The sequence below is a fragment of the Phascolarctos cinereus genome, unplaced genomic scaffold, assembly GCF_003287225.1.
Source record: "Phascolarctos cinereus isolate Bilbo 61053 unplaced genomic scaffold, phaCin_HiC Scaffold_2;HRSCAF=192, whole genome shotgun sequence".
NCBI lineage: Eukaryota > Metazoa > Chordata > Mammalia > Diprotodontia > Phascolarctidae > Phascolarctos > Phascolarctos cinereus.
Window position 1 is genome coordinate 175,152,698 of NW_027555625.1, and position 25,747 is coordinate 175,178,444.

The 25,747-nt window shown below is 32.4% G+C and overlaps 1 protein-coding gene across 5 annotated transcripts in view; it reads left to right on the forward strand.

Moving 5' to 3' along the window:
* GPCPD1 (glycerophosphocholine phosphodiesterase 1) overlaps nucleotides 1–25,747 on the forward strand; it is a 188,837-nt gene that overhangs the window by 22,951 nt on the left and 140,139 nt on the right. For all 5 annotated transcript variants that reach the window (XR_002324264.2, XM_020985406.2, XM_020985418.2 and 2 more), the window contains exons 5-13: nucleotides 4,019–4,094; nucleotides 6,176–6,217; nucleotides 8,307–8,430; nucleotides 12,746–12,974; nucleotides 14,456–14,618; nucleotides 16,008–16,140; nucleotides 18,760–18,814; nucleotides 21,743–21,835; nucleotides 23,828–23,905. Coding sequence is in view for 4 of the 5 variants with exons in the window: in XM_020985406.2 (XP_020841065.1) it covers nucleotides 4,019–4,094; nucleotides 6,176–6,217; nucleotides 8,307–8,430; nucleotides 12,746–12,974; nucleotides 14,456–14,618; nucleotides 16,008–16,140; nucleotides 18,760–18,814; nucleotides 21,743–21,835; nucleotides 23,828–23,905 (993 nt within the window). In the remaining variant the exon portion in view is untranslated. The remainder of the gene's footprint in view (nucleotides 1–4,018; nucleotides 4,095–6,175; nucleotides 6,218–8,306; nucleotides 8,431–12,745; nucleotides 12,975–14,455; nucleotides 14,619–16,007; nucleotides 16,141–18,759; nucleotides 18,815–21,742; nucleotides 21,836–23,827; nucleotides 23,906–25,747) is intronic.

The window sequence follows — 25,747 nt, forward strand, 5'->3', positions numbered from 1 at the left end:
ATTATCTTTTTCAGGGTGATCTCCCAAGAAATAAATGCATAGAGGTTTAAATCACATTTCATACTTCATATTTAATCTGCTGTATTTGGATTTTTAGTATGAATGTTTTATGTTTTAGAAGTTAAGGGGCATGGAATGTGATTTCTCCATTCATTTTTCATAGTATTTCCTTATACTTTGAGTGATTTTGAAAAGCTGCTAGAAATGATTATGAGCCATAGTTTATAGTAATTATAAAGCTGACAAGTAGGTCATCTCCAATATGCAAGGAGTAGAGTTTATATCTTAAAAACAAAAACAACCCAAAAAACCTCTGACTAGCAGTAACTATTAATCTGAAATGTGTACTTAATTGTTTGATAACATGTCATGTCATTTCAGATTGTTTCTGAGGACATGTATTCTTAATCCATTTCATATACATATTCTTAATAACTTTTGTTTAGAAACCAAACATTCTCAAAATTAAGCTGCTTTTTTTTATGAGTCCCATGTTCACTGTTTTAGGTGATCTTTTCATCACCGATTAAAAAGTAGTTTTTCTAATAGCTAATTAATGTATATGTGATTTGGTCCATCATAAAATTCCCCAAATCAATTTGCAAGTGTTCCTCAGAATAACTGTGAAAAAGGAAGTTTTGAGAAGAAATTGTCCATATGTCATGATGTATTTCTGTTTATATCAAATGAAGATTTAGTAAAAGAGTCCAAAGAATAGCTCATCATTCAGTTTGCTAGCTTAAAAAATTATGAAGCCCCAATATTACATGTTGGAGAAATTTATTTTCTGTTCTTGAAAAACGGCAGTTCAGAGATTAAACTTCATAGTCCTGTCTCTGACTTGAATCAACTGTTTTTTTTTTTATTTCAAAGTTATTTTGCATGATTATTTAAGAACAAATTCAATAATTCTACTTCTGGTAGATTAAAAAATCACTCTTCAAATACAGTTTGTATTGTTTCAGACTGGTAATAGTGCTGCTTTTTTTTTTTTTAAAGCTCTCTCAATTTCTTCACAAAAAGAAAATATTCCTCTTAGGTAACATTATATTTAGCATATTGCAGGCTATCTCAAAGTTCAGTGCATTACTGTCACATTGACATTTCCAAGGTTTATTTTTGTTGCTTTTTTGAAATATGGGTTATAGACTCATTGTTCACAGCAAGAGCTTGTACAAATGTCATATAGGACTGCCAAATATAGTGTGTTTCGAACTTGGCCCGTGTTCTAATATTAGACTTTGATAGCATATCTTTTTGTAGATGATACAGAATAGATTTGGAGATGGAAAAGATTGTAAGGGATTTTCTCCACCTAACACTGGATTCACATGTAAATGGGCGGTTGTCTAATGTCTCATTTTATGTAGTAAAACTTCATTACAACATAACGTAAGTTTGAAGTTTAAGTATTTACGTCCCATGGGAAATGTTTATTTTTTATAATTATTTCTTTCACTAATAAATATTTACCTTTATGTTTTATAAGTGTTTTAATTTTTACTGTATAAGTTTGAGAACACCTAGATTTTTTCAAAATGGATTTCATTGCAAGGTTTTAGCAACTCCGTTAAATTTTGAAAAATGTAGGCCCACCCAATATTTGAAGAGTAAAAGGATCAAATTGCTTTTTATTTTTGGAGTTATTAATTCTCTTTGGATTCCTAATTACTACAATTTTGATTTGGCTAAATTTTTAAGTTTACTTTAGCAATGATGACTGTTATTCCAAAAATTTTGGCCTAAACTCTTGGTAGTGATTATATTTATTTTTGTATAATTTTTTACCAGTGAGGTTCATTGTGACTTTTTAAAAGTTATTTTTAAGATGGAAAAGTTGTAGCAAAAGAGGATAACACCAGCAAAATTATTGAGACTCTGTGAAGTTATTAAAAACATCTTTATGTAGTTATAAAATTAAATAAAGTTTTCCTTATTTTGGCAAGGACAGTTTTTTCTTTGATGTCTTCAATTTTTGATTATCGTTTTGCCCTTTTTGTAACCAGTTAAATAGACAGACATAAAATATTCCTTTCAGTCTTCCAGCACAATTTACTTCAAGTTGCAGGGCTGATTTGAATGTTGTGTTTTCAAAACCATTGGCAGTGTTTTGGATGAAAAAAACAACAACACACCAACCCCTTATATTTAAATCTTTATCTTCAGAATTTGGGCATTTCTTATCAGCTTGTCAATTTAAATGATAGTGTAATCAGAAATGCACATAATTGATTCATTATGTATTTCCTCATCACTGCCATTTTGACATTTTGTTGGTAATTTTAATTAATATTAAAATATTGTAAGAGAGCACTTGAAAATTTAGAGATTGATATTATTGTTTTACTTAGACATATTTTATATTGTTAAACTCAACAGGAGTTTTGAAGTGACATTTAGCAACAAACATTAAGTCCCTGCTATGATGATGGCATTGTGTTAGGGTCTAAGATACATATATATACAAAGATAATAAAACAAGGTTCTTGCTCTAAATGAACTTAGCATATTGGCAGTTAATATTAAAATAAAATCTAGCTTTCATGGAATCTTAGATCATTTGTAGGTCTTAGAACTTGAAGGGATCATGTAAGTTGGCAAGTCCAATTTCCTTATTTTACAAATGAAGAAACTGAGGTCCAGAGAGAATAAATATGATAGATAACCAGTAGTACCATCAATAGCAAGTATTTGAAAGTAACCATACTACCTCCCCTTAATTAGATTTTGTATCACTTGGCTGGGCATTTTAAAATTTGATGTTACATTCCTCCTCATTTGTGTTAGAAAATTCAGGTATTTGAGTAGTTTTGATTTAAGAAATAGCACAGCTATTAAGAAACAGGCATTTTTAAAGACATACTCTGTGCCTGGCATGGTGGTAAGCATTGGTGATAAAAAGGCGAAAAGGTAACGGACCTTGCTCTCAAGGAGATAATGTTCTGTTGAGAAAGAAAATATATACACCAATTAGTATATACAAAATGTTATACAAATTATCCATGTAACATTATAGTTACATAATTTAATCAACATTTGTTTATCTGTATGCAGTAAACTGCAGTCAACATCTGTGATATAGATTGAGGGATAGGTCTTTTTTGGAAAAGAGTAGTTCATTCTGTTTTCTAAGAGCCTTTTAAAATGTATAAATTACTGGAAAAATTATGAAGAACCTATAAAGTACATATATAGTTTTTTTTGTTACTGAAAATCTTTATACCCAATATCCTTTTATATAGCAACAAAGTTTGGGTGTGTGTGCGTGTGTTTTACTAGTTCAACTTACAACAGATTTATTAGATAAATTACTAAAATTCACCAATTTGAATCTTTACTTTTAACCAAACTTAGCCTATGCACTAAAGAATATTCATAGTGAGACTAAAGAAATCCTAATTCATTCCTATTTGTCCATCATAAATTCTGCTTTTCATTACCAAATAATGGGGGAGTATTCCTTAACATTCAGATTTGGTGGATCCTCTTGTTTCTTTTTAATATGTGTAAACTACTACATGAAGTAAATATGGTGATTTTTTTTTCCCTCCAAAAATGCTTTTACAGTTAATGAAATAGAGTAGAAAACACAGATGTTATAGAAAGTAGCAGTCCAAAGTCTGTAGCTGGAATGCAAAGTGTATTTAATGTTCATTTGACAGATTCATAGCATGTATTTTTAACTGACATGAGTTTTCTGGGGAAAACGTTCATGTTTACTATGTTTAATGTAGTATAAGTTCCATATTTAAGATCCAGAAGTTAAAAGACAGTTTAATGTGTCACTCAGTTAATTTCTCTCCTTTTACTGCTTCTACCTTCACTTCTTTTAGCAGCCAGTTTACTCTCTTACCTGGTGAATTTCTGTTTGTTAGCTTACAGCATTGTGAGAGTAAGAAAGGTGAATCTCTTGGTTTCATATTTAGTTTAAAACTTTTCCCCACAAACATCTAGTGGAGTCATGGGTAGAAAACAAGATATGAGAAATTATTGCAGACATTTAACTTTTAAATTGCAGACTATCGGTGGTCCATGTCAAGTCATAGTTCACAAGTGGGAGACTCATCTACAACCACGATCAATAACCCCTTTAGGTATGGGCATTAACTGCATCTGTTTGAGGCATATGCATAAAGTTACTAATATGCTGCACAATGGCTTAGTGAAATTTGACAGATTTTATTAGCAAGATGAGAACTTAATTACCAGTTCCACAAATTTCACTTAGCACATCATGGAGCTTACTCTCAAAAATAAACAATTCTTAATTTGCCTCAACCTTTTAGTTGACACTGTGGAAAAAATGTTTCCTTAGTTATGTTCTCATATTTTTGGTGTATTTCATTTAATCATAAAATATATATTGAATATTCTCAATTTGGAGCCATAAGTTTTTTTTTCCTCCGAACTAATTTCCTTGTTTTTGAGATTGAGCATCCATGGCTTTATTATGTTACTTTAATTAGTTCAGGCTTAAAAAAAATGAAATGTAAAGAAGAAAACATGATCTAAGCCATAAGATTTACCTTGGTAACTTTATTTTAGTTATATATTCCAAAGGATAATAAAAATTTAACTAGTGATGATTATTTTTTGACTGATAAATATTAAAATTCAGCTTGTTTGAATAAATTGAAGCCACACTTCTTGGATACATATTTCCCCAATTTAAAATACTTAAAAGAAGCGCCCTTGCTGAATGTATTAGACTTTGAGATATCTTTTAGTGTCATTAAGTTCTCTTGAAACTTAAGACATTTATTCTCAAATAAACATTTGCACTTTTAAAAATTTATACTGAGTTACTATATACGACACATTGAAGTTCATTTCATGTATTTCAAATTACTATCTCTCTTTACTTGTAGTTGCCTGATTTCTAGGGAAGTTATACCTTTTTAGTTTGTGGACAGTAGAATTTATAGGTAATAAATGGCTTACTACTTTAGTTTTCAAAGCAGAGAATATTTCTGCTTGGCAGTAGAGATGACGTTTCTATTATTTTTGGTCTGTCACCTTCCATCCTCTTTATTGGATTTTCTTATTTTTGAAATGTTAATATGTTGGGTAATACTTTAAAGAAGATATATATCTCTCTATGTATATCTATATAACTGTAGTAATCCTATATTGAGGCTGGAAAACATTTAACATTGCATGTTAAATAAACATGTAAGTAAGAGTTCAAGTATTGACATATTAATGGAAATTTGTTTTAGTCATGTTTAAAGAGATTTAACTTTTAAATTCTGGTAAACTGTACAGTTAAATTTGAGAGCCATGTGAAATATTCTAGAGAATCTTTCTGGAGAAAGCATAACATTTAATTTTTAATTCTATATTTTCCATACATATTTTTACAGAGGGGGAAAAAACCTGTATTTGGAGGTAGAGAGTAAGAAAAAGAGCTAGTCGATGGTATCATCACAGTATAAAAGGAAATTACTCTTTTTATTTGGAAGTTGGAAGTTTGCAATCTTTCTTACCTAATCACTATTTCTGGCAGGAAAGGGGTTATTCTAGGACAAATTTTGGGTTTCTTATTAACTGCAATTTTTCTCACAGTTCTGTTATGTGTATAGGTAAGTTTATATTATTTCTAAGAATTTACGGTTGGACATAGAGGTTAGTTTCATTGGAAAAATGGAATGTTAGGTAGGATTGATATCACAAATTAAGAATAAGCATTTTGATTGTGCCAAATCTTTCATCTAGAAAAATCTATGTGTTTTATTTCCTCCTTAAAAAAAAATCAAGAAATGCTTTGGTTGGATACATTGGTGTTTAAAATCCAATCAAAGAGAGCAAATGTAATACAAAGAGCATACTTTTCATTATCTCTAAAAGGAAGAGGTGCTGTATTCAATGACCTAGGTTACTTTTAGCTTTAAATCTCTGATCCTCTAATATTGTGAGGGCAGAACTCTATTTATTATTGTAGGAAACACTGCCATGCTTCCTTTTTCTGTTTTGGTAATTTCTTATGCCACCATGGAAATATGGGATGGCTAATAATTTCAAGAGAAAAAGAATCTTTTACTCAAGGCATCAATAAATATGCTTATTCATTAGATAAGGTCTTTAGAAATAAGATAGGTATTTATCATAGTAGTTCATTCTGTATAAATTATGACTTCTAATTATATTTCTCTACTTATTTTCCCTTTACTTTTAGAAAATGAAAGCACTGTTGATGATGGACAGTTTGGAATCCACAGTAAGTGAGACTTACTTAGATTTAGTATGTTATTAAGTATTATGAAAAAGCTTAAGTTTCATTATAAATAAATGTTTTAAATGATGTATTTGCTAAAAAAAATACTATTTTTGGAAATACTGAATACATCTAATCAAAAAATAATTCCATTGTGGCATAGGAATGTCCATTTTGCATTACTAATTTTGCTTTTTGAAAAAGTTACCTAATCTTGGTATTTGTGTAACTTGTTGGTTTCAGGAAGTTAACCAGTAGGTAATTTATAAATTATTGTGTTTTGCTCTGAGCATATACTATCTCATAATAATTCTATGGTAACATTTATTACTAATGTTTGGACATTTAGATGATTATATTTTGCAAATGTTAAGGTGAATTTTTATGTGCATGTATGTGTACATGCTCAACATAGTTGTTATGGTAAAAGCTGTGGTAATGAGGAATAATGAGTAATTGAGCTTTCCCCTTAAATTGGCAGATAAGAAAAGATGCTTTTTATTTTAGATATTGTTGCATATTTTGCTAAGATAGCTTATTCTATTTTCTATCTTAGTTGCTTCATACTGAAATACTTGACTTTTTTTAAATTAAAGATTTTATAATGCCTTAAGTTCAGTATGCTGAATATCATTATGTCATACTGTTAATGTAGATGCTGTAGGATGTTGCATTGAATGAATAAAAACTTTAAGCCATCACCTAGAAGTAGTATTTTTTTTTAAATTCTCATTTTAGTTTGATTTTGTTTTTAGCGTTCAGGACAACATCTGATAGAAGATTTAAGTTAATTGAAGTTTTACTTTATACACATGTGTATGTGTGTGTTTATGTGCATACACATGAAGACTATATAGTATTTGATTCGTGAACAATTCAAAGAAATAAGAATTGAATTTCCCCCATATTGAAAAGAAATTGTTTTACATCGGAATTTTGGTCTGAAATATTTGAATCATTTAAACTTTTTGTGTTATATCTTAGCCTCCTTTGACAAAGTAACTATTATACATAAAATATAATTTGGAAGGTTTTTTGGTAGAGAGATTTAACTGATTATATGATTTTTCTAATTTCTCCAAATTAATACATATGGCATCACATTTTTATTGTAATATCATATTCTAGTTTGAAGTGGATAACTGCCAAATTGTTTTCTAGAGTCAAATAAAACTTTGAAGGTATACCCCTTTTGAGTAATTGGTATATCTTCTTTGGGCCTTCTTCTGAAACAAAGTTAAAAAGAATTAATTTTAATTTAAAATTAACAGGTGACATCTCATTTCTTTTATTTTAAATTTTAGTTTGAGAATGGCTTAAACATTCTCATAAGAATCTTTGAAGGGGGCAGCTAGGTGGTGCAGTGGATACAGCACTGGCCCTGAAGTCAGGAGGACCTGAGTTGAAATCTGGTCTCAGACCAAACATCTGACACTTAGCTGTGTGACCCTGGGGCAAGTCACTTAACCCCAATTGCCTAAAAACAAACAAACAAAAAGAAGAATCTTTGAGAAGAAAATTTTCTTGAACTTCAGACATTGATGAAGAACCTTAGTTCTAAAGTACGTGACATTTTTTCAAAAGAACTTGCTGAATTTATTAAGTCTTTGTTTACTCTTCCTATTAGAGATTAAATTTATATGGGGGTAAATAGCTCTCAGATGACATTCAATTGCTTTTGTTTTAAATTTAAATTTTTTACTCATTTAAAATGGCTAAAATCATTCAATTATGAGTGAGACAAATTAGCCCCCCCTTTTGCTTCTTACACTTTATGATAGCATGCTTAATATAAAATAGTTATAAGCTATAAATATGTGATTATTCTTGCTTTTTATTTGGATGAATCCATGGCATACATGTATTATGCCTACCCAATCTCAGTTATTTTCAGTTTGCAGTGTATAGTAATTAACTAGCAGGTTTACATGTTACTGATGTCCTTCTTTTTTGGTGTGATGTGCCATTCTTAAAGTACCATCTTATATTTTAAATTGATACGTTATTACAACTTTGAGTGCTTCTTGCATATCTCAGGTTGTTGTTGTTTTAATGTAACAATTACTACTCTCCGTCATATTTACTTTGCTAGATGGTGTTGAAAATCTGGACACTGGTTGGCTGACGTGTCAGACTGAAATAAGATTACGTCTACATTATTCTACAGGACCACCTGTCTTGATATCCAAGAAAAAATTTAAAAAATCTAGGTTTAGGTATGTCATAAGATACAAAAATTTGTGGCTATTTTAGAGTGTGTTAACCTTTTATTCCTCATTTTTTAGTGTTCAGACCAGAATGGTTTTTGTTGTTTGTAGTTGGTAAATCAAAAGAGTAACACTACTTGTAGATAATATCATGTATTTATTTCTATTATCAAATAGTTTCCTAATCCCTTTAATATCAAAGAAGATACTTGTCTGATCTTCCTTTTACTCACACATTGTTGCCATCATGTCATGCTTAAATGATTCTCTGAACTAGAAAATGTGGGAACTCTAAATATTGTGTGTTTATATGTGCACATACATGTTGAGTCTCTAATAGAGACCAACTTAAACAAATTATGTGTGTTATTATAATTTATATAATAAAATCAGTAGGAAAAATTAGTATTAGGATAATCCTTCATTATGTGTTCTGAATTCTTTTGTAGGACGGTTTCTCTCATTGTAAGATTGGAATAGAAACTTGCTGTTAATATCAATATTAAGCTATTTGTTAACATTTTGTAATCCTGATTAATAACTTTAAGAAATAGAACTAAACTCTGCATACGTAACCAAGTAGGAAGTGAATTTGTGCTTTTTAAAAAATTATGTGTGTTGTGAATGCCCAAACTCTTAAGAAAGGTATTCTTTCTTGAGAAATAATGACTCTAATACATTTTAAATTCTGTTCAATTTAGAATTTTACTGAACATCATTTGACAATAGATGCTGAAATAAATGACTTTAAGGAACCTTGATTATTATAATGCTACTCTTTCTTGATTATCAACAACTTTCAAAAGAGTGAGCTACGTTGACATAAATTTTGGATGGCTGATGTGTCAGACTGAAATAAGATTACATCTACATTATTCTGCAGATCTTTAAAAATAAAATTTAGAGAGAGGCATTACTATTTACTTCTTTATTATTCAGTTATTCTACTGCTGTACAAAACTACTGCTGAGTGGATTAGGAAAAGAGGGTAAAGGGAAACATGAGTTTCTTTTAGTCACTGAAGTGTATAAAGATCAAAATTAGTGTGGTTGCTTTAAAAACAGATTATTATATCTACTTTGTTATCTTACCCCTTTGTTGGGATACAGAATGATGTTAGTTTATGATAAAGGCTGTGAAGACTATACTTGTCAGATTTCTATCTCAAAAATATACTTATAATGTTTTAGTTGTGGTGAATCTAAATAGTTTGCATATTATATTTCTCTTTCTAAATCTTGGTAGACTTTTTAAAATATTGTAATAAAGTGGTTAAAAAGTTGCCCCAAAGGGATGTAGCACTTTATTATGAAAAGACAATTGTAATGGAGTCAAGAGACTTAGGTTCTAGTCTTTTTCATGGCTCTAACTGTTAAGGTAAGTTTCTTGACTTTTAGAAGCCTCATTTTCCTCATCTGTAAAATGAGCTTTTGGCCAGATAATCTCCAAAACCCTTTTCAGCTATAAAATGCTTAATGAGGTAATTATATGAATAAATTTTGTAAGATCAGTTCTATCTATACTTTTTATGGCACAAAGTAAATAAGTTATCTGCTTCTAAAGTAGTAACTTACTAGTGCGGTTCCAAGTTAGGAAAGAAAATAAGAGAAGACCTTGGTTACTTAGTTACCCATAAACTTAGAATTTTTTCATACACTGAAATGTAGAAAGTATATGTTAATTAACACCTAAGATAGTACAAGTATTTCTATTCCCATTTTATAGGCCCATCCATTGTCTCATGCTGGCTTGGAGGTAGCTTCTGAGTTCTTCAAGGCTGTGCCAATGGTGGCATGTTCTACCAAACTGGAAAAGCTTAAAGTTCATGACTAGTCACAGACACTATTGTCATCCAAGGCCCAAGCTAGCTAAATTTGGAGCAGCCAAAGATTAATTACTAGATGGTTTTTTTTTGTCTTAGCAACTTATGAATATTGTCTATTAAAGGAAAGACAGTCTGTGATCTGCTTTAGTGGAGGTTGTGCATCAGTAAAGTTATAGGTCTTTTGATTCATTTTAGGGCAGGGATATATACTTCACTATTAAAATCAGTAATATAGCCAGGATTTGAATACATTGAGGTATAAACCTGGCCTAAAATGAATTAGAAAGTTTTCTTATTATTCTGATTATTTACCCATGCTTAATAAGAGAAAGTATTTCATCCTCATTCTTTAGAAAAGATTAGTTTACAGAAGAGCATAAAGATTTAGGAAATTTGATTTTTACATATCCATTTTCTTTATTGTTCTGATTGTGGGATTATACTTCTAAAATGAGATCTGTTTGGAAAGAAGATTGGTATGCACTGGAAAATATTACATATATTGTGCACATTTAACGTAAAGATGTTTGCTTGTATTTCATTTGAGGTCAATAAGTCAATCACTGAATACCTCCAGTGTGCTATTTACTATGTTGGTTTGTCCAAATTCAATGAATCAGTCTCTACTTCCAAGGTCTATAAGGTTTTTTGCCATAATTGTATTCTAGCACTTAATTGTTTCGCATTTTTGAGTATACCTGTAGACTGACCCTCAAGTTGTATATAGCCAGATTTGAGGACAAAATAGAGTTTCCAGACAGTATGATACATTCAGCGAGTTATGGACTTTAAAGTTTTAGGAAACAACTTAAGAATTTTAAATAAAATTCTAGACCCGAAAGTCCTTATTATGGGAGGAAATTTCCCATAATGATAGTGTATCACAGCATTTGGTCACAAATAAACAGAGTCTATATTAGGCTACTTTTCAGTAAATAATAGTAACATACTTAAAACATTCTTTTCAAACTTATTTTTTCCCCCACAAGGGTTATAGCTTTTTTTAGGTAACTTTATGAAGTAGACTTTTATCTGTTACTTTGTAGCTTTTGCACATTTGAATTATTGTCCATTTAAATGGGTTCTGTTGTCATAGAATTTCCATACATCCTAATGTCCTAGGAATTATAGCAAGTATTGCCATTTTTTTAAATTTTTAGGCAATTGGGGTTAAGTGACCTACCCAGGGTCACACAGCAAGTGTCAAGTGTTTGGTCTGAGGCCGTATTTGAACTCAGGTCCTCCTGACTTCAGGGCCGGTGCTCTATTTACTGTGCCACCTAGCTGCCCCTAGTATTACCATTTTCTTAAAAATGTTTATGAGCATTCCATTTCTGAGAAATTTGATTTTGTATATTAGGTGGAGATAAAAATGCTACGTTAGTTTTCAGTTAGGAATTTGAGTGATGGCCATAGTATCATACTTCAGAGGCTCCTCCATAGTTTGTTAGCTCTAGAGATAGATGTTAACATTTATTAAAATTGAGTGGGTGATATAATTCTGTTGTTACTTTTCTTTATGTGGGATTTTTTCATGCTGTCAATTCAGTTATATGAATCAATTCATTGAAAATGCTTAGCCTGTACAAAGCCATTGGTTCTTAAGTGATTGATTATTGTTGTAGAACTAGTAGAAACTTAGTAAACTATACTTTGATTTCAAATATAAATTGTATATCTAATGAAAATTTAAAAACAAGAATGTGTAGTTGACTTCTTTTGTGTGGTCACGAATTATGTGTAGAAAATTGATATAGAGAAGTTTGACTAATAGAAGGCAGATCTTATTAGGTAACTAGCCTTTTGTGTCAATTTCAGTTAACACACAAATTATGCATGCTTGATTCTGTTTTTAGTTCATACAGATTCAAGATTATTTTTTCAATCATATCATTTTTGAGTTAACTAAATCCAAAAAGTGTCTTGTTATAAAAGTAAAACTGTTGAATTTTAGTCCTTCAAACCCATGTCATTTGTTAAAATTATTGATATTCACTTTAGTCACCCAATCCCATGTCATCTTTTGAAATATTTAGTACCCACACATGGTTTCAGTGTTGAATCTGTGCACATATGTACAATGAAATGTATGAAAATCTCATAATGAAGTGATAAGTTGACATGTCAGAGTTTACAGAGCTTGAATGTGTGACAGGAGTTAGTTACAGTTAACATTATTGTAACTTAAGTGATTTAAGAAAAAAACAATAACAGCACAAAACGGTCACTTTAGATATTGTTGTTCAAATGTATATGTAGGAAAACAAGCCAGTATGCTGTAAAACTATAGTTTGTGCCTCAGCTTTATTTGAGGTATTCCTTCATGCAAGAAATGTGATTTCTCTTGTTTATCTTAAAGATATAGTTAATGTGATAAGTTGCCATTTTGAAATCAGATATTCTAGTACTTTTAATTTTAAACTCTTTGTATATAGAATTTTGTATAGAGTTTTCTTTTATGCTAAATTAATTTTTTTTTCACTTTTTCATGGTTTATAGGGTAAAGGTAACATTAGAAGGCCCAGAAGATGATGAAGATTGCTTATCTCCCACTATCCATCACAAACTGGCAAAAAATTTAGAGATATCCTTAGTAAGTGACAGCGAATTCAAATGTCGGCATTCTCAACCAGAATGTGGTTATGGATTGCAACCTGATCGATGGACAGAATATCACGTACAAACGATGAAGCCAGATAATTTGGAATTAATCTTTGACTTTTTTGAAGTGAGTAATTTTAAGTATACCTGTCCACCAGTGAGAACTTAGTATTATTTGTAGGTATTTGTTTTTTTATAAATTCTTAACTTCATACAACTGAAAAGGTCAAAATCATGTAAATTAATCCCACAAAGCAAAGTATTATGTATTTGTACCCCTGAGTTTACCACAGCACATAGTAGACACTTAGTAAATGCCTGTTGATGATTAATTTTTGAATTGAAGTGAATTAAAAAGGTTCCAGCCTTTGCCAGATGGATATTTACCTGTCTGGAAAAATTTTATATCAACAAAATCCAAGTGTGGTTTGTATATATTTGATACATTATATATGTGGATTACAATTTTTCAAGCAATAAATGCATTAAACACACAGGATATAGATTATACTGACTATAATGTGGCTAGGAGAGGGACTTTGGCAATGAAGGTCTAGTTCTCAAAGTAGACATTTCTTAATGTTTTCTTAATATTAGGGAAGTCAAATGGATTAGTATAAAGAGATAGAATGCACAAGAGTTAGGTGCTCTGTGACTCAGAAATAAAAGGAAATTTATGTCAACTGTTAGAAAAATAACGTTACCCTAGTAGTCCACTCTTAGCAGTCTTTGAGGTATAGGGAACCAAGGTAGATGTTGGGGTGCTGGCTTTCCCCAATATTCCTGTAGTTGTTGGGCCTTTCACTTGTTATTTAATATATACCCTGCCTATTATCTGTGTCTGTCCTTTTCTGCCTGCCAGTAAGGCGTTGTATCTCCCTTAGCATACACAGTTACACTATATCACATGGCTATCCTTCAGGAGACTGCACAAGACTACCTGGGCAGAGGGTACTACAATCAGAAAATTTTTTGGGGGGGCAGCTAGGTGGTGCAGTGGATAGAGCTCCAGCCTTGGAGTAAGGAGTACCTGAGTTCAAATCCAACCTCAGACACTTGACACTTACTAGCTGTGTAACCCTGGGCAAGCCACTTAACCCCAATTGCCTTACTAAAAAGCAAAAAAAAAAATTTTCTGTAAATTAATTATTTATGAATTTTAATAAGATTTCATGATTATCGGTTGAATATAACTTAGAGAATTAGATGTTTGCAAGTACAGGTTGATAGAACTTGAGATAAATATAAATCAGTTGAAAGGAAACTAGCCTGGGGCAGCTAGGTGGCGCAGTGGATAGAGCCCCGGCCCTGAAGTCAGGAGGACCTGAGTTCAAATCTGGCCTCAGACCAAACACTTGACACTTACTAGCTTTGTGACCCTGGGCAAGTCACTTAACCCCTTTAAAAAAAATGAAAGAAAGAAAGTAAACTAGCCTGATTAGTTTTTAATCTAAGCTTTTTAAAAATAAATTCATCTACATAATCAATTTACATTATGACTGTTTTCTTCTTAAAATATTCAGGGGCTCAGGAATTGGTATTGAATACTATCAAATTATAAAAAGTTTATATAAAAATTGATTGCTTTTCTAATACTTAATTTTTCAGGAAGATTTAAGTGAAACAATTGTTCAGGGAGATGCACTTCCAGGACATGTTGGTACAGCATGTCTGTTGTCTTCTACTATTGCTGAAAGTGGAAGAAGTGCAGGAATTCTCACACTTCCCATAATGAGCAGGAATTCAAGAAAAGCAATTGGCAAAGTTAAAGGTATATCTGATGGTAAATTAGAGGTTATGTGAAGTTTTGCAATGTAAGCTAAAGTTACTATCCCAAAGTATAGTTTTAATTGGTTCAAATTATAGCATTAGAATGGAAGGAAGGAGGGAATAAGAATTATGTGTGCATTATCAGTGTTTGTGGGGCATATCTCCTTAGTTTTACACTCAATTATACATTTAATGGGAGCAATGTGGTTTAGTGGATAATGTACTGAGTTTGGAGTTGGGAAGATGTGGGTTCACATCTCCATTCTGGCACTTCCTTGTCACATTACCTTGGGCAAGTCACTTGACTTCTCTTTACCTCAGTTTTCCTCATCTGTATAATGGAGCTAATGATAGCATCCACCTCACCCGATATGCTGGAAGACTTCCTCATGATGGGTAGTTGTGCACCTAGTAAATGTTATTCATAATTGATCACATTAAGCAATGCATAAAACAGACTTACCCTCACTGAAGATTTTTTGTCATTAATCTAGGAGATCCAGAATATATTCCAAGTTATAGAGAGACTCCTTGTGGGTGGTGAGATTCTCTAGATGTTTTTGTTTGCTGGTCATGAATCCTGAGAATGTTGCAGAATCTTCTGGAAAAGATCCATAACCATTCAAAAGAGTTTGGCCTTATCTACACAGGAAAGACCAAGTAGCTAAACAATTCTTATTGCACAGATGATGACACACTCTTAGATAACCTGTAGGGCTTGTCCATCAGTACGTGTATATGGAATGTATAGTACAAATGGACAAGTTTGGTCAAGAATTAAGCAGAAGAAAAGGTCGTTTGCTTTTAGGAAATTGCAAAGTTCCTTTAGTGAGCCTAAATTGTGCCCTGAAACAGGGTCCCATCTTTTAAATACCAGTTTTACACCTGTGGTATTGTATATCTATGAGACATAGAACACAATAGTTTGTCAGGAATTGAAGGCAATGGGGAAGTGCATAGTGTTTGTGAGTAAGGTGCAATATATAAGCAGTGAGGAATTTTTTAAAAAGAGTAACAGATACCAGAGAAAATGCACTGAAGAAAAAGAGATGAGTTGGTCATATGGGGAGGTGAATGATTATAAAAGAGCAGCCCTAGTTCTCAGTTGTTATCCTTGCAATGTAAGAAGAAAGGGAGGAAGTCTTCCAGCATGGTGGACAGGTCCCCTCTGATGAACTTAAGCAGGACATAGACAAAGCAGCCACATTGGAGGAGCAGGGATGGTTTGCTTGCTTTGCTTTATTGTTGGATACAACATCAAAACCGATGAGATCATAGTTTTATCTGATTATTCATTGAGTTATGTAAGACATTTTGTCACTTATAAATTAATTTTTATGATATGTTTTGAAAAGAATAATTGTGCTTTTTCTGTTTTCTTCCCTAAAAGTTGATTATATAATTATTAAGCCAATACGAGGATACAACTGTGATATGAAGTGTTCATTTTCAAAGTACTGGAATCCAAGAACACCTCTGGATGTTGGGCATCGAGGTGCAGGAAACTCTACAACTACCGCCAAGTAAATTTTGTGTAAATTTATAGTTATGAAGCAAAAAAGTAACTTGGTAATATATGGAAAATTGAATTTCTCTACATATATGCGAGATTTGTGTATTTGATATTTGTCTTTGCATAATGGTCACAAGTTTATTTTGGAAGGGACAAGTAGATTTTTTAAAAAAAGAATGTTCTTCAAAATGTAAAGTAGTTCTTTGGTTGTCACTCTAAAGCATTTAAATATCCTTTTTTTTATATGATAAGCTGCTAAGAATTTTAAATTTTGCTTAAGCAAAAATTTTGGAAGCTACAGTCTCTCTTTTTAAATATTCTGTCAGCTACTGAATTGATAGGAGATAGAAACAAGATGATCCAGTAGTATAGTAATGAACTGAATTATGGGGACAGAGGTGAAATTTTTTTCACTTTCATCTGTAGGTATCTGGCATTTGGTTCTAGCTGGCAGCGTGTGGACACTTGTCTTTGACTTGTGAATTGGGCTGATTTTATTGTATACAGCAGGTCAAGAATCTTTTTATAATACTTATCTTTTCCTTTCCCAATAATTTACTTTTTAGACTCCAGAGTACAGTGAAAAGAATATTGGAATATTTCTTAAGGAAGCTTGAGTTTTCTATCCTGAATCTGGAACTGAAGAGTTCTGTGATTTTAGAACAAACTTCATTGAACCTCTTTTTGGCTCTCTTATCTCTAAAATTACAGAATTAGACTGATGATCTCTCAGGTTTTTTTTATCTCCAAAATCTTTTACATATAGGAAATAGAAGGATGGAGGAATATTGAACAGATACTAGCTTGAAGTATATTGGGAGACTCTTACTCAGACGCGAAGACAACCAGCACACACCCCTTATTTTGGGGAAGGGTTTTGCAAACTGTTCCAGGATAGAATTATGTTCAGCCTTAGTTCCATCAGCTCAGGAGGGAGATCGATCTCTCTCTCTCTCTCTCTCTCTCTCTGTCTCTCTGTCTGTCTGTCTCTCTCTCTCTCTCTCTCTCTCTCTCTCTCTCTTTCTCTCACACACATATGTGGGGATCTAATTGCTAAGTAAGATCTTTGTAATATAGAAGGAGACAAGAAGTGGGCCCAGCATAAAGTCTTGGGGGAACACATTCAGAATTAGTGGGTTTGACCTGGATGAAGGACCAACAAAGGAGACTGAGGAGTGGTTGGATATAAGCAGTAGAACCAGAGGAGACAGTGTCACAAAAACTTAGGAGAGAATATCCAGGAAGGAAGGAATGAAATTTAAACCAGTTGGCATCAAAAGTTTAGTGCCTTTAAGAAAACACAGCCAAGTCTCAAGGAGATAGGAACCTGGAGCCACAAGAAAATCACTAGCTTTGGAATTAGTAAGCCTATCATGTAAGGAATCAGTATTCCTTCTTCCCATTCCTAAATCCTCTTCCTACTTGGCCACCTTGGTTAGTGTCTTCCCATCCTCACTGCCCTTTGCAAAAGTGTTTTAAGAACAGTCATCCGTGTGCAAGTCTCTTATTGTCAGTTCTGTGTGATTTTATGTTCTTTGTGACATTCTTTTTTTTTACTATTAGAGTGTCATCAGACATGAACATTTCCATATACAAAGATGGTCAGAAAACAAGATTGTATGTTGAACTATGAATCTTTACATACACCTTGATTTTTTTTAACGTATGTTAAATTTAGTATAGTAGTCCCCAGATTCCTGCATGTCCATCACTTTCTGAATTTCCCTTTGCTTTCTTTTATGTGTTTTTTAAGATATTTCTTAAATATTCTTTTTCTTTGTATCATCACTATTCTCCAGCCTTTCCTCCAGTAAAAAAAAATCTTACTTGTAACAAGCACAGTTAAAAACAAATTTTTGTTTTATTGCTTGTATGAACTTATTCCCCACCCAAAGGATAGCAGGCATCCTTCTTTATCGTTCTTCTGGAGTAGTGATTGGTCACTGCATTGATCAGAGGTCTTAAGTTTTCCAAAATTATTTTCCTTTTCAGTGCTGTGGTCATTGTATAAATCTGCTTCTGTGGATGTCATTGTATCATTTCATAGAAGTCTTTCTAGGCTTTTCTGAATCTGTTCCCTTTTTTATTTCTTATGGTGCCTTCTTGGTTTCCCAGTTTCTTGCTACAAAATGAAATGCTGCCTTTTTTTTTTGAACAAATAGGTCTTTTCATTTTATCTTTGATCTTTTTTATATGTAGGCCTAGTGATGGCATTGTTTAGTCAAAAGGTATATCCTTCTTAATGACTTTTGAGGGTATAGTTTCAAATTGTTTTTCATGATGGCTGTACCATTTCATTGATCCACCAATAGCTATCCTCTCACAGCTCCTCCAATCATTATGGAATCCACTTTCATAATTTCCAGCTATTACAAGGGTTATAGCTTGGCTAGGATATCTTTTCCACGTGAAGGCTTATTTATTTCCTCGCAAAAGAAAAAAAAATTAGTCAAGCTGGTCACATTTCTGTTTTATAGTTTAGCTAAACTTAGCATCAATTTGAATAAATGCATCATTGCTAAAAAAAACTATTAAAATTTACTATATATGAAACCTCTTTTAAATTGTTACCTTTTTTAAAGTGTTTTTAAAAAAATAGTCTGCTGATGATTTGTCTCCTCTGTTTCAGGCTTGCTAAAGTACAAGAAAATACAATTGCTTCTTTAAGAAGTGCAGCTAGTCATGTATGTAAAATTTTTTCCCCTTAAGTAACTTGTAACTATTGGGATAGAGAAAATGATGTATACATTTTTCAGTAATCTTCTAGTCAAAAAGAAATCTGTAGGAATTGCTTTATGAGCCAGTTTATCTTTTTAATATGTTTATCAGAATGTGTGCTGAAAATTTGGAGTGTACTATTTCTCTTGAGTGTTTCTTCTGTAAAATTACTATAATAATTCCATCATTGACCTGCAGGGTTGTTTTGAGGAAAGCCCTTTACAAACTTGAGATGTGCTTTGGAAATTCAAGTGAAGAATATTTAGAATTGAATTTCTTCTTTCAGGAGTTGCCTTTTTTTTTTTTGACTAATAACCAAATGAAGCATCTGTAGAATTCCATTGTTTTTAAATGTTTCCATTTTGTTAAGAGGTCCAAGAATGATTTGTCATCTTACTTATGCCTGGACTTGTTTACCAGGTTTTACTGAAGTGTTTTACTTTAAATGCTTTGCCACAATAATTTTAGTTGGAATTTATTCCTTGCTAAGGGATCCAGTAGTTATGTATAAATTATTTTACGTTTTTGTTATTCAGTCATTTCGGTTGTGCCAGACTCTTGGTGACCCCATTTGGGGTTTTCTTGGCAAAGATACAGGCATGGTTTGCCATTTGCTTCTCCAGCCCATTTTACAAATGAGGAAACTGAGGCAAACAGAGTTAAGTGACTTGCCCAGGCCCAATTTGAACTCGGGAAAATGAGTCTTCCTGATTCTGTCCTCTGCACCATTTAGCGTATGCTGTCAACATTTTCTAATTTTCGTGGCTTTTTATAAAGACAAGTTATAGTCTTGTGCATAAAAGGTATAAAAAAGTTATCTTTTTATAGTATTCATTGTATTGATAAAATGATTTAAAAGAACACAAAATAAAAGTAAAACATTATCTTAGTGCCTACCCTAGAAACATTTTTTTTCTTTTTACTACCTCTTGATAAAGACATCTCTTGGAGCTCTTAAGACATGAGCGAGGCACCGTGATTTTTGCCAAAAGAAAAATAAAACCAATGCTATCCATAATATATCAGAATTAAGTAGAATCAAGCCAGTGTATTGTCTTATTTCTATAGAAAATGTTCTTTTACATATAATTTTATGAAATCTTCGATTGGAGATTATGTAAAATTGGATCTTCCGTTTTGTTTTTTTGTAATGTATTACAAAGAACTTTAATGCTAAGTTAAAGAATATTGAAAAAGCCCAAATTTTTTGGACATATTTACCTGTCAAGATTATGGTTTTTCTTTATTGATGGCCTTAATGATTGAGTTATAGAATGCACCTATTCAGTACCTATTAAAATATATAAACTAGTCTGATAGAGATGAGAGATGGAACTTTTTCAAATATGATTTAGCTTGTACTTTTTAATAAAAGAGGAAATGTTTTAAGGAAAATGAGTCTCTACCCTCACCTTTCACTTTGAGAGGTTAAAATTTACTTACAATGAATTCTTGCCTAGTTAGACATCTTTATCCTTTTACCTGTGGTTAGCATCAGGTAAAATTTTCATAAATGAAGATTTTTTTTCTTTCTTTTAATGTTTATCTGCCATCATAATGGGTAGTACCCATTATGTTTCTCCATCATTGGTTAGAGGAATTCTTATAATGCTTGAAGGGAGGAATGGGGTGGGGGGTGGGAGACAGAATAACAGTGGCAACTTTTGCTGACAAGCACCCTAAGACTTTCTTCTTACTTTTTGTCACTTAGGATATAGTTCCTGGTGCTGTTCTTACTTGAACTCAGACTAAGACACCACATTTCTTTTTTATATCCTCTTTCCCTATCTTTGGTGCTACTTTACAGGCACTGAAATGTGATCATCTACATCACATGATCTGGGGTTGTGATCTGTACTTGTGAAGAGAGCATCCACACTGAGATCATGAGTCTGTCAAAATATCAAAATGGCATTTGCATTGGGAATTATTTCAAAACATTCTTGAACAATTATGTTTTGACTCAGGAATATTCTTGATTAGTAGGAATGTGTTGACTGGCTGAATTTTGTTGTATGTTGGCATCTTTTAAGTTTAATTACATTCTTTGTTAAATTAAGCAGGGTAGTATTTACAGCAGAGTAGGTATGATGTTTGGTAGATAAGACTAGACTTGAACAAAGTTTAATTTAAAATTGGTACTGTCTAGAATTACAAAAACAAAACTCAGAAAAAAATTTATCTGACCATATAGGAAAACCTTTAGGAGATTTTCTCATTCTTAGTGTCTTTACTTGCTTCCCTTAAATTTCTGTTTGCTTTAGTAAGCATTAGTATAAAATGTGACTGGATTTCCTTCAAACTGTTGAAATAAGAGGCATTAATAATTTGCATGAGTTGAAACCATCATTTTTACTCAGCAAAAACTAAATTCAGTATTGTTTCTAATTTGATCATTAGCTATCTTTTTGTGTGTGTGTAATCTAGCCCTGTGGTTTCTTTCTTCAGCGTGGAGAAACTCTTTATATGGAAACTCACTCCACTGATGTAAATTAGCAACCTGTCTAAAATTTATAGTCTTAGAGACATTCATGGTATGTGTCAAAGACAGTATGTGAAACCTATTCTTTGCTTCACTATTCCACGTTATGCATCATTCATTACCTAGTGAAGAAAAACATTTTCATTGTTATATGGCATGAGGTGTTTTTTTTTTAAAGGATTATTATAGCTCTTAAATTTTAATAATGATAATAGCAAGGTTATTAATAGAGCTTTGTCCATAATAATAATTCTGGATGATAGTTGCCTTTGTATTCTAAAATTATGCAGTAAATTTATAAATGTTAATTAAATCACAGCCTAATTTTTCATGTATCGTTTTTTATAATTTTTAAAATTTCTTATAGGCCCCATAAGATTTACCTTAATGCTTAATCACTTGTTTTTTTTAGGGTGCAGCTTATGTAGAATTTGATGTTCATCTTTCAAAGGATTTTGTACCTGTTGTATATCATGATCTCACTTGTTGCATGACTATGAAAAAGGTATGTTAATAATGTTTTATGAAAATAATTAAGAACCAGTGAATTGTCTTTTCATAATAGTTAGCTTTTCAAAAAAGCCTAATGGCTTTCCTGATGAAATATTTTCTTCTAAAATGCTGGATGGATAGTATTTTCCAGGGTATTTAACTTAAATTCTTTTTCATTATATTTTATTCTTTGAATATTTTATGTTGAAAGGTAACACTGATGCAAATACCAAACACTATGCTGAAACAGCAACGACAGAGGGTGTAGGAGAAAGATAGACTGGTTTTCCTTTCCTCCTGTGCCATATGTCCTTTCTTCCCTTCCCTCCAGGTTCAAATTCTGAGTTCAAGTTCTGCTTCCAACATATATTGGCCGTGTGACCCTCAGCAAGTCACTTAATCTGTTAGTGTTCTGGAAATATCTTAGACTCATAAGTTTCAGTGAAGGTGGTGACCTACATTGGTAAAAGGGGTTCCTCACCTAGGACTTTCCTACAGCAATGAAATCATAGATCCAGTTCCTACCACTCTATTAAAGAAGCAACTTGTCATAATAGAGGGCTGACCTCAGAGTCTAGCAGAGTTGGGTATAAGGATTTCCTTTGATATATACTAGATGTATGGTCATGAGCAAGCCATTTAACCATTGCATTTTCTTTATTTGTAAAATGAGGGCTTTGGACTAGATGATCTATAAACTCCCTTCCAGCTCTAAGGTTTGAGAGGAACAGATAGATATAAATTATTTAGTAAGATCAGGATTACTGAATCAAACTCTGACCAATGTGGAAAGACTTCACAAAGGAAATTAACTAGGGATTAGAATAGTTTCTAGGATATCGGTTACATTGGTAGTATCTAGTACTGCTTTAGCCCCTTTCCTGCAGAGAAGGAAAGGAGCCCCACCCCACAAATACCATATGGTTATGGAGACCCAAGAAAATAAATTTGTCTCAGGAGAAGAGGGTGGTCAGTCTGCTAGAGTTTATTAAATACCACTGATGTGCCAAGCACTGTGCTAAGCACTAGGGAAACAATGAAAGGCAAAAAGAAAAGTAGGAGGTCCTGTACCTGATTATGATTATGAATATTATCCTAGTCCCATTTTATAACCTACCTTTAGTATTTTTCTAAGATGTTGCCGATGGACCAGATTTAAATGATGTTAATCTAGCTACACAATAAGAATTATTCGATGACTTTGGTTTGCCTAATCAATTGCACAGGAAAAACAAACTCTTTAGTGATTAGGAATCTGATATGGAAGACTGCAGTACCCTGGGATTTGGTGTATTCAATCCAATGTCATATATAAACAGGAACATCTAGAAGACAGCACCATTAATAAGAAATCTTTCTTTTGATCTCTGCTCTGAATATCTTTCACGACTGTGGAATATACCTTTTGCAAGCACTTGTAACCCTGATTTATACATTATAGTAATAATTTATATATAATAAAATTAATAAGAGAGGGTCTTTGAATAAAGTTCTCATTTCAAGAAACATGTTTAAGTTTTGACATGAGAGAGAACCCATTTCAATTCAATTCAAAAAACATGTACCTGTTAGGTACTAAACATTGTGCTAGGCACTGAACATATAAATAAAGGCAAAAGACAATCTCAGGGAGCTTACATTCTAATGGGGAAGATAATTTTCATGCAACAAAGTACAAACGACATATGTAGGGTAAATTAGGGGTGGTCTCATAGGGAATTCATTAACATTAAAGAGGACTGAGAAAGATTTCATGTAGAAGGAATTTAAGCTGAAAGTTGAGGGAAATCAAGGAAGCCAGGAGGTAGAGATGAGGAAGGAGAGGATTGCAGGCTTTCAAGACAGAAGAGCACCTTACACCATTTATTTCCTCTTTTCTATGTAGCCTAACATCCTCATTTTTCAGAATTTTTCTTAATGTGATACACTTGGAATAACAGAATTTGTTCACAATTTGGAATATATTCAATGAAACTTAATAATCTTTCTTATTTTTTTTTTAAAGAAATTTGATCATGAACCAACAGAACTGTTTGAAATTCCAGTGAAAGAATTAACTTTTGAACAACTCCAGCTGTTGAAGGTAATAAGAATTTTAATCTTTCTTTAACTTTAGAAGTTCCTTTCTACATATGAAGAATCCAGTTAATCTACTATCAAATATTAGTAAAGTGTGCTTCATATTTCTGTTATTGGGAATAAATTTTATAGAATTCAGAATTTGAAATGGAAAGGATCTCAGAGGCCACTGAATCAAACAATAGAAATAAAAATTTCTTTAATGAGATCCCTGACAAGTGGTAAATCTGATCTTTATTTTAATATTTCTAGGAAGGAGAGGAATCCAGTACTTTCCAAGGGGAGCCTATTCAATTTTTGGTTAATTCTAATAGTTAATAAATCTTTTCTTAAAATAAGCCTAATTTTCCTTTGTACAACTTTCACCTATTGCTCCTAGTTCTGTCTTTTGTGTTCAAACAGGGCAAGCCTAATTCCTTTTTCTGTGTGACACCTTTGAAATATTTGAAAACAGTATTTGTCAGTTTTGATGCCCTCTACAATGCTGGTTGTACACAGGATTCTCTCCAGTTTATAACTGTCTTCTAACATCTTACCTAGAGTGGAACAAAATTTTCCATATATGGCCTAATGAGGCAGATAAGTAATGGCAGTAAATAAAGTGACTATCAATTCCCTGGTTCTGGACACTATCTGCCAATGCATTTTAAGATTTCATTAGCTTGGGGCAGCTAGGTGGCACAGTGGATAGAGCACTGGCCCTGGATTCAGGAGGACCTGAGTTCATATCCGGCCTCAGACACATAACACTTACTAGCTGTGTGACCCTGGGCAAGTCACTTAACCCCATTGCCTAGCCAAAAAAGAAAAAAAATTTCATTAGCTTTCTTGGCCACTGTATCTTGTTGACTCAATATGCTTTTAGGACTAACTTCTGTCTGGGGTTGCCTGTTCCCATGTTGAGTATGTAAAGTCAATTTCTGGAACCTAGGTATCAAAAATTACACTTAACTCTTTTAAATGTCATTTCATCATATTCAACCCCTATTTAAACCACTTCTTCAGATTCTCAATATCATCTGTCCCCACTTTATGTCCTCTATAAATTTGTTAACCATGCCATATGTGCCTTTATCCAAATCAATGAAAAAGACAGATACACAGTGTAGGGCCAAGAATAAATCTCTTGGTAACTCAATTGGAGACTTATTTATTGACATAGAACTATTAGTTCAAACTCTTTGAGTTTGGACATTCAGCCAGTTCTGAATCCATCTAACTGAGCTGTTGTCTAGTCTGTATCTATCCATCCTTCCTGTAGGAAGGACATTAAATTTTCTCTGATGTTTTGCTAAAATAAAATTTACTTAGACTATTTTTATAGCATTTTTCTTATTGACCAGTCTAGCAGCCATCTTAAATAAATGAAATTGGGTTAGTTTTAATTGACCTGTTCTTGATTAAGTCATATTGTAGATTTTTTCTTTTTTGGTGAGGCAGTTGGGGTTAAGTGACTTGCTCAGAGTCATACAGTTACTAAATGTAAAGTGTCTTGAATTCAGATTTGAACTCAGGTCCTCCTGACTCCAAGGCCAGAGCTCTATCCACTACACTAGCTGCCCCCATGTTGTAACTTTCTGATCACTTTTTATTTTTCTACATGAAATCTAACTATCCCATTTAATAATAATGCTCTAAATTTTTTTCAGAAATCATAGTTTGAAGGTGCTGTGCTTTTCTCTTTTTTGAAAATTAGAACAACAATATACCTTTTCCAAACCATTGGTACCTTTCCTATTCTCCATGATCTTTCTTTTTAAAAAATTGTTTCCTTTTTTGTTTTTACAATACCTACACTACCCAGTAAGATCTAGGAACCAAGATAAGCTGGATGGGATCAAACATG